This window comes from Sinocyclocheilus grahami, unplaced genomic scaffold (assembly GCF_001515645.1).
Source record: "Sinocyclocheilus grahami isolate Dianchi unplaced genomic scaffold, SAMN03320097.WGS_v1.1 scaffold407.1, whole genome shotgun sequence".
Lineage (NCBI taxonomy): Eukaryota > Metazoa > Chordata > Actinopteri > Cypriniformes > Cyprinidae > Sinocyclocheilus > Sinocyclocheilus grahami.
Genome location: NW_015505586.1, coordinates 82,724 through 92,198, shown reverse-complemented (window position 1 = coordinate 92,198; position 9,475 = coordinate 82,724). Strand labels below are relative to the sequence as shown.

The following is a 9,475-nucleotide window of genomic DNA, read 5'->3' as shown; positions in this document are numbered from 1 at the left end:
CCGTACACAATACAACCACAGAAAACTGCATATATATATATATATATATATATATATATATATATGTGACGTCCCCGAATGTTCCCCAAGGGATGTAGCTTACATTTTGAGTTCTCCCACACGGTCTCCTGTGTCTCAACTGATTTCAAAAGTGAAATCTGGTTGTTTCTGAAAGTTTTACCAGGGGTTACTGGAAGTTAGAAAAATTCCATAGAAGAAGATAATATGAAAGAATAGTATGAGTCAGAATCAAATGAACTGAACTTTCAAACAAGGGGAAGAGAATGTGGCATCGCTCTGTGGTCTGACATCTGAAAGCAATTATACGTTTTCTTTAAAGTGAAATTTAAAGTGGATCAACTGATTTATATTAAACAGCCCCTACATTACACTGCTGAAAGAAGCACATTGTGATTGAACATATGGGAGGGAGGAATGTTAGTTCAGTTCCAGCAGAAACACACGTCTGTGTTAAGTGTTAATAGTCTACATGAATGGAATGTGGCCCCTGCTTCACGTCTGAGATAACACTGTGATGGAGTGTAAATGCATGTTGGATAAAATGAAAAGCTATTTTTGAGCTCTCTGTCACATTCTGGCAGCAGAGTTATATAGCTGCGGTCACGCCCATCCTCTCTAGCCTCCCTCCCTCCTGACTTTTAAAGTCTGTAGCCGGAGGGAGACAGCAAACAGCAAGAGTCTGACTAACTTTCACACATTACAGCTGCTTACCAATCTTTTGGGGGATCTTCAACTCTCTGGTAATTTGTGGAATACTTTTCACGGAGGTCTGGACTAACTAAAGTCGTTTTCCTGCAGAAGAAAATGGCACTCAGACAAGACTCAGATAAAGAACCACGAATTGAGCTCTTCATAAAGGTCAGTTGTTAAACTTTAGTTTTAGTTGGTCAGATACTGTTATTCCAAATTAAAATAATATTCAAATTCAAATTATATTAAATATAACTATTATATAAATATAAAACAATACTATATAAATGTAAAATAATAGCTATAATATATTTAATAAATCTATTTTGAAAATAAAAATAAATATCATTTATTTATAATAAAAAGAATTTAAAAATCAACCATTTACATCATCCAGTAATCTGAATATTGAGGTGGGGACGTGTCAACAGAGCATGTGTCAACTGTGATTAGGTCTGTTATTATGTAATCCTTATTGTTGGAATAATGATGTTAAACTCACTGAATTATACTAACTTTTTATTGAATGGTTGTAGTTAATAAAATAGTTTATGTACATCTCGCCTCTTATTATCCACTTATGATATCAGTGTAATTTATTTCTGATTGACAAAGGGAAAAATAATTCACACTCTTATAGACTAAATAAAAAAAATTGCTTGTGACTTCTTGAGCCATTTGGCAAAATTGGATTAATGGTAGATTTACACTCTTATCAGTGCTTTCTGTTAGGGAAGGTTTTCGTTTGGGCACCATGAATCAGAGGTTGACATGGGCGTCACCGTCAACTCAGTTAACACATGTACTACTGAAAATTGGATAGTATGGTTGATATATAACTGTTCTCTCTTACACTGCTCTTTATCTGACATACAGACAGGACTGAGGTCATCTTATCAACAAACACACACACACAGAAAGACTGGCAGTTCTTGGCTCCCTGTCTTCACACCCATAAACATGCTTATACATTTCCTATACTGTAGATCCCATTACCATGCTTTACCAGTCTAGATACAATTCATGAACTAAATGAGTAGGATATGGATGAGTGGTGACCTTTAGATCCCAAAGATCATCAAAGCTTTCTAGATGGTCACCAAGTTATTTATAATTCACTTGTTTATGTTCTTATTTGAAAAGATGTGCATCATGGGCGATAGAAGCATTGTGCAGATCTGTTATCTCCGTCTTCTAGACAATTCCTGCTTTTCCTCTATTTGGATCAAGCTCTTGAATTGTCCACCCACACCCACACAATACATGGACTATTTATGTCCTATTCTTTTTGAAGGGAGGGACACATTTAGTTAAAAAATAAAAGCTATCCATCAATAATAACAGACTGCTGGGGGTCTCAGAGACCCCAATTGTGCTAAAATATCTTAAGCACATACTGACTACATTTACGTACATTTAAGAAAATGGTTTGTTCAAAAAAGCAGCAGTCTGAAACATTATGTAAACACAAATGCTGTTTCCTTATGCTACATTCTAAAAAATTAAAAAAATGTAAAAATCTGTATTGATTTTTCTCAGTTTTTTTACCGGTATTTTAAATGATGAATTGCATTGTGTTGTGTTTTAGGGTTAAAGGAAATGACCTTAAACTTAATGCCCGGATAATGTCCCGGCTGGAATCCAGTACCTGCCAATAACTTTCTGTCTTTCTTCAGATTTTTTTCTCAAAACAGTTTAACATACCTGGATACATGGAAAGTTGTGGAGAAAGCAAATCACTTGTATAAAGTACTGTTTAAAAGTTTGGGGTTAGCTATTTTTTTTCTTGAAGGAAATTAATACTTTTATTTAGACAGGATGTATTACATTGATTAAAAGTGACAGTAAAGATATTTATAATGTTTAATGCTGTTATTTTAAACTTTCTATTCATTAAAGAATCCTGTTTCTACAAAAATATTAAGCAGCAGCACATCTGTTTTCAGAATTGATACTAATAAACTTTTTGTGAGTGCCAAATCAGCACACTGAAGCAACACTGAACCCCACTGACTTTTTAAAGTTTATTTACACTGATACATTCTTCTTGTACACCTAACATATTTTTTATGTTCCACAGAAGAAAGAAAATCTTAAAGAAAAATAGGTTTGAAATGACATGAGGGTTAATAAATGACAACAGACTTAATTTTTTGGATGATCTAAATCAGAAAAAAAAACACAAGAAATTTTTTAAAAGGGAAAATAAAGATGAATTTCAACTGGATTATTAATATTTTTATGAGTCTCTTGGATTCCAAGCATAAAAAACAGTACAGTCAATCTTAACAGAACATGAGGGTTAAGGAAATCTACAGTGTGTGCTTCTCTGTCTACGAGTATGTGACTTAGTGTCTAGTCTGTGCTTATGTGATACTTACCATGGATTTCTCTGTTTGTTTGTTTTTTCAACTCAAGGCTGGTCATGATGGAGAGAATGTGGGGAACTGTCCCTTCTGTCAGAGACTCTTCATGGTTCTTTGGCTGAAAGGAGTCAGGTTCACAGTAACCACTGTTGACATGAGGAAGTGAGTGTCAAATTAAGCTTTCATATCTCTGAAACGACGATAAGGCTATCTAATGGAATGGAATTCAATAGACAAATAGAGAAATCTGAGGAACTGTGGGCCAGCACCGGACTGAATTTGATAACACTGGGGGTGGGGGCGGTCAATGTACAACAAACATGATCAAGGCAGTGAAAACTCTCCAATTGCACTGTTCCCAACTAAATCTTCTAAAGCAAATGCAGCTTTCACCCATTTACCAGCTGGACACTCTCATATCCGTGTGCTTTGAGTGATTAAATTGTGGTTAATATTGAGATTAATATTTTAAAGCAGCATTAATCACTTTAGGTGTCATTCAAAGACTCTCCATATACAATAAATGACTTCATATTGACCATGTCCGCACCCTGTGGCTTACACTCCCTCTGCTTTGCTCCACCCTGTGTTGTTTAGGAAGCCAGAAGAGCTCAAAGACTTAGCTCCAGGTACCAACCCTCCTTTCCTCCTGTACAATGGCACACTGAAGACTGACTTCATTAAGATCGAAGAGTTCCTGGAGACCACCCTCGCTCCTCCCCGGTACTGTGCATGTCTGTTAGCTCATGTAATGCCATATCAAACATATTGGCTTCACTCTGACAAAAAGTTCCATTAACATATTATTCTAGTGTTATTCTGTCATAAATCAAATGGCTGCACTTATTTAAGTATGTCTAATGTATTGACATTGCTGTAATAAATCCACATCAAAGACTTTCCACCCAGTACTTCAGAATGGTTCTTGCTGACTTATTTTAATCTGGATGGTTCCAAAGATATTAGAATTCCAGCACTGAAAGAAATGAATACTTATATTCAGCAAACGTGCATTAAATTGTTCTTTAGAACTTTCTATTAATCAAAGAAACAATATTACTGTTTTAATGTAGTTATGATCAAATACCTGTATTTTTTTTTACTGTATTTTTGGCCAAATAAACACAGTATTGATGAGCATAAAATTTCCTACAGACTCCACCATTTTGAATAGTGTGCCTATGACAAAATATTTGTAAAATAAAACCCTATGGCATATTTAACATGTATTATGTATATAGACAAGCTTAAGCACTTTTTAAACGTCAGCATTATTATGTGAATGTTGTTGGATGTCTATCTTTTGGGTGTGTGAAGTCTGGCTATAAATATTTCTCTCTTTCTGATTCTATCAGCTATCCTCATCTCAGCCCCCGCTACAAAGAGTCTTTTGATGTTGGTGCTGACATTTTTGCCAAGTTCTCCGCGTTCATCAAGAACAGCCCAAACAATGCTTGTAAGTTTCATTCACAACCAAGACACATATGTACAGTATATACATATACATGAAATGAAAAAAAACCCCAGTTTTCCTTACTTATTTACAAAGCCATAACAACTTAGTGTCTAGAACTAGCCTACATTTTACGCCACAAATTCATGATGCTTTTTGCTAGTTCAAAAGGTGTGTTGTGTCTAAAAGTGCAGTAACATTAGGGAAACAGTTTATTGTCTACTGTCAGTATTGAAGCAAATAGTGATAGTATGAATCACATTCTCATACACAAGTCACCAGCTTGATGGTCAACGTGGAAAATACCGTTGCGAAATCGTAGAACAGCACGATTGTGTGATATTGCTTTTATACAGTAGTTCATTAAATAAGAAGTTAATATTGAGTAACTTACAGTTTAGACACAATATTGTGAAGAAAGTTCCAAACACAGCCACAGCTATTCCCAACATTACTGAAGTGCTTCATTCCTGCTGCATGATTCAGTGTTTTGAACAAATCAGTTCAGTGAATGATTCAATGACTTAGATTAATTTACATGACACTTAGGCCTACATAATGGAACAAAACAAAATTAGTATCTAAGTATTCCTGTGCATATACAGTAGACATTGTGGCTTCACAATTAGGTTATAATGTAGCCTAGGCTATCACTCTCAAATATTTTTTCTCTATTGTTTCATTCCTCAGTCCACGAAAAAGCCTTATTGAGGGAGTTTAAGCGCCTGGATGACTATCTGAACACTCCGCTTCAGGATGAGCTAGATCAAAACATCAGCGTATCCAAAAGAAAGTTCCTCGATGGCAACCGCTTGACACTGGCAGACTGCAACTTGTTACCAAAGCTGCACGTCATCAAGGTGATACGCCTCTGTGGTTTATACGTTCACAGGCCTGTGTGATTTAATAAAGCTACTTCATTTTAAATGCATATTTATAAACGTGTTCATTCTGTTTTTTGGTTTTGTAGGTTGCTGCCAGAAAGTACTGTGATTTTGAGATTCCTGCTCAGTTCACTGGAGTGTGGCGTTACCTGCAGAATGCATATGAGAGAGAAGAGTTCAGCCAGACCTGTCCAGCTGACATTGAAATTGAGAAAGTCTATCTGAGTGTGGCCAAGAGGAACTGAACTTCAGATTAATAAAGCAATGTTGTGATAAAATGTTTAAATAGTGTAAATACAAGTTCTTAAGTTTATAGCCATCTACATAGTTGTAGTTCACAGGTGTGGAAATCTGTTACAGTTGAAGCCAAAAACACACCACACACAGTTTGCTAAAGTACTTTCGTTGTGCCTGTGATCTCAAAGCCCTTCTGAGTGACTGCTACTGGCAAAGAGGCTTTACTAGTTTTAGAGGTTATAGGATCCTTTGCAAATGATCTTGAGCACAACAGTCAACAGAGTTGTGCTTTTAACTGCAATATCATATGTAATGTTTTTGTGCCTATTTGTGTATATATGTATTTTTCATTCATTAGGAGGTATTCGGTTATATGTAATGTATACCTAAAAAGGCTATGTGTTTTTAATAATCTGTAAGAATGAGCTGAAAACACTGTAAAGATAAAAGTTCAGTCAAATCACACGCAGAACTGGAGTCAGTGAGTCATGCGGCGTTAATGGTTGTTGTGTATTAAGGGTCATTGTGATGGATGTATGAGTCACACAGACACCATTGTTAGACGTTGGGATTGTTTAAGAAAGAGATTAGACTGCTTTCTTTCAGATTTTACTTAAAAATAAAAGTAATATTATACACATCACACGTTTGTCTTTCTCTTTTTATGTGAACGTGAAGCATGTCTAGAGCTTTGATGAAAGATTGGTTTCAAAACATAAATCTTACAACTCATCTGTTTTACCCAGACTATATTTTTATTTTACAGTTGCAGTTCTAGGTCAGTTTTCATTCATGATAAAAAATACATTCATATTCCTGTTAAATTACTATATATAAAACAATATTCACAATGTCAAACAGCAGCTGGGTGGACGTTTTATGGGGAAAAACAAAAGCATACATTTTTGGTGTTTGTACATAAGGTCTGTTAGGATGGTCCTCTGTCCATCTCAGCAGATTGATTCCTAGTTTGTAACACAATATTTCCAAAAACAGGCTGTAAAAGGAAGGACAAAAATTGGATTTAGTAATGCAATATAAGAAGAATAAAAAGCCATTGTGTTGTCTTTGACATTTTTTATCTGCATTACATAATTGTATGTACTTTAAAATATTCATTAAATTTGTTTTTTTTGCACTACATACAGTATATGAAAACTTCTGCTTAGATACTTTAATTGTTCACCTCTCTTATTGTTTTTGGGTACGTTTTGCTCAGATCGTAGATAGCCTTGAGAACGCAGGTTATCAACTGCTGCGAGTTTCAAGACGACTGCTTTTAAATCATCCACCTAAAGACAGAACATACTCATTCATTATCACTCTTTTAATTATATGAAAGAAAGAAATAACTGTACATTTATAACAAATAGTAGGCTAATACCATGTTATTTATTTTGCCTTGTTGCAAAGTCTCTTTTGCACCTAGAAGGAAAGTAAAAAACAAAACATGATTAGGCTACAGAAAGTTTTGAAAATTGTATCCATTCTAATAACAGGACAAATGTTATGTAATAATTAGTACCCAAGAGTCACAGTCTCACCTCTCTGCAGCAGGACAGGGAGCACAGTTTTAATGTCCCTTTGCTCCCTTAAGTCATTATTCTGTCTATCCTCAACCTCTGCCACCAGTTTTTGAATCAGTTCTGCAAGATTAAAAAATACATTTATAAACTACAAAAACTGAGTCATTACATTCGAAAACTACTCTAAAAACAGTTGGTGGTGAAACAATTTACACTCAGAAATTGCTAGTCTTTTTCACAAATAATTACAAAAAACAGCATGTTATTCATTGACTTAAACATGACATTTTCAAATAGTTTTCTAGTAAAACATATTTTAATAATCTTTGTTTTATTTACAACTTTGAAAATGTTTGTGTTATTTGAATTTTCCCCAAAAACTCTTCTGTTTCTAAGTTAAATATTTATGTTTAAAAATTGAAGTGCAGAAGAATTGAAGAAGAGAGCTCATGGGTTTTTATCAAATCTTTCCCATACTGCATTCACCACTTTCTCTTTAACATTTACATTGAAAGCAGAATGGATGTTGAGCAATCGGCCCAATGTCCATTACACATGGTTTCACCATACATTTAGCCTTAACAAAAACCATGAGCTTGCCAACTTATCAAGAGCACACTGCTAATCTTACCTTCCTGTTGTGGCAGTTCTGTGTCTGAATAAAGAGGCAGTGCATGAGTTCTCCGCGCAGAGCAAACCACAGCCAGAATGTAGAGCAGTGCCAGTGACAACATGTTGAGAGGTTGGTGGGTGACTCCAGTCTCCAGTTCTCTCGCCCCAGCCAGGATCTTCAGTTTTATATCTTCAGAGGCCATCTATCCTGAAGGGATCAATATTGCTCGTGTCACCCCATCCCAGTCTTAATGGTTTGACGTGATGGTTCCCTCGTCATAGACACAATTAAGGTTGTGCTGTCAATTCAGACAGAGCCTATCTCTGCTTGCACAGAGACCACTAACAAATGTTTACTCTTCACTTTCCATCAGTGACTGCTCTGCCTCAGATTCTTTATGTCTGACATCTTATGATGTATTAAAAAAATTTGGAATTATTTTTTATCTATATTTGGTCTGATGTTTTATTGTTCAGTCCCAATTGTTGAATGAATCGGTGCATTTTTATTATGTGGAACAAGCTAATTGCATTACAAGCATTTTTGGACAATTCGGTTCTCAGTGATGTTCAAAGTTACTGTCACACATGCAAAGCAATCCATGAATACTCAAGAAGCCCTCTTACGCACCAGATGACGTGTGTCCTGGGACAGTGCTATTGGTTTCTCTTTTGCTGTATTTGTCAAAGTGAAAGGTATATAATATGACACAAAGGTTTGGTGCCAAATGGACAAACAGCATAGCACGGTGATGGATTATGTGTCTCTGTTTTTCCCGAAATTGCAGGTGGAAGTATTGGACTAACATCTCTCATCTTCCACTGTCTTTGATGAAACATTGTGTCCAAAAACAGAAAGAAACAACAAGAACATAGTAAAGAACATAATTTATTTTGGGTGTACTTTGGAGAAAAGCAAGATTTTTTTTGAAAGTTTACTAAAATTCTTCTAAACTAAATTTTACCTTTATATATCAGTGAATGGTTGGTGTGATCATTGGTTTTGTTAATAAATGTCAAAAAAAATTACACTATTGTATGATTGTTATGTTGTTTTTTATGCTCACCAAGGCAGCATTTATTTGATCAAAAATACAGTAAAAACTGTAAAATTGTGAAATAGTCTCACAATTTAAAATAAATGTTTTCTATTTGAATATATTTTAAAATGTAATTTATTCCTGTGAGGCAAAGCTGAATTTTAAGTATCAATATTCCAGTCTTTAGTGTCACATGATCCTTCAGAAATCATTCTAATATGCTGATTTGGTGTAATATTTCATATTATTATCGATTTGAAAACAGTTGTGCAGATACATTTTTTGTGGAAACTTATTTTTTATATAGAATTCTTTGATAAATAGATCAAAATCAAAAAAATAAACTCTTGTTTAATTAATGGGCCTATTTAAGTTTAAGGACCGGGTCAACACACATTGCTAGATCCCAAATTGAAGATATAAGCTGTTATAGTAAATGTTAATCCATTGTAAAAACTACAAAACTTTCTTTCCTAAAAATGTTTCCCAATTGATGCTTATAAATGAACTCTTAAAAAGAACTCAGCATCTCAAATGTGTTCACAAAATGAAACTTTATTTGCGACACTTCCATATGGGGAAGAATGCAACTGACTCATTAATGTGATGTTTTGGGGTATTGCACAGACCTTGTTTTATTGCACTC

The 9,475-nt window shown here is 34.8% G+C and overlaps 1 protein-coding gene and 1 long non-coding RNA gene across 2 annotated transcripts in view; one reads left to right on the top strand and one right to left on the bottom strand.

The window, feature by feature from the left end:
• The window catches only part of LOC107550755 (uncharacterized), a 3,301-nt gene extending 2,509 nt beyond the window's left edge, over window positions 1–792 (bottom strand). Inside the window, exons 1-2 of the long non-coding RNA XR_001604698.1 lie at window positions 733–792; window positions 104–190 (exon numbers count right to left, since the gene is read on the bottom strand). This is a non-coding gene — a long non-coding RNA (uncharacterized lncRNA). The remainder of the gene's footprint in view (window positions 1–103; window positions 191–732) is intronic.
• Window positions 793–804: 12 nt separating this feature from the next.
• Window positions 805–6,288, top strand: LOC107550754 (chloride intracellular channel protein 2-like). The gene is made up of 6 exons (XM_016232120.1): window positions 805–879; window positions 3,130–3,239; window positions 3,675–3,800; window positions 4,433–4,533; window positions 5,221–5,390; window positions 5,501–6,288. The coding sequence occupies exons 1-6, from the start codon at window positions 826–828 to the stop codon at window positions 5,657–5,659; spliced, it is 720 nt and encodes a 239-aa protein (XP_016087606.1). The 5' UTR covers window positions 805–825; the 3' UTR covers window positions 5,660–6,288.
• The last annotated feature ends 3,187 nt before the right edge of the window (window positions 6,289–9,475 follow it).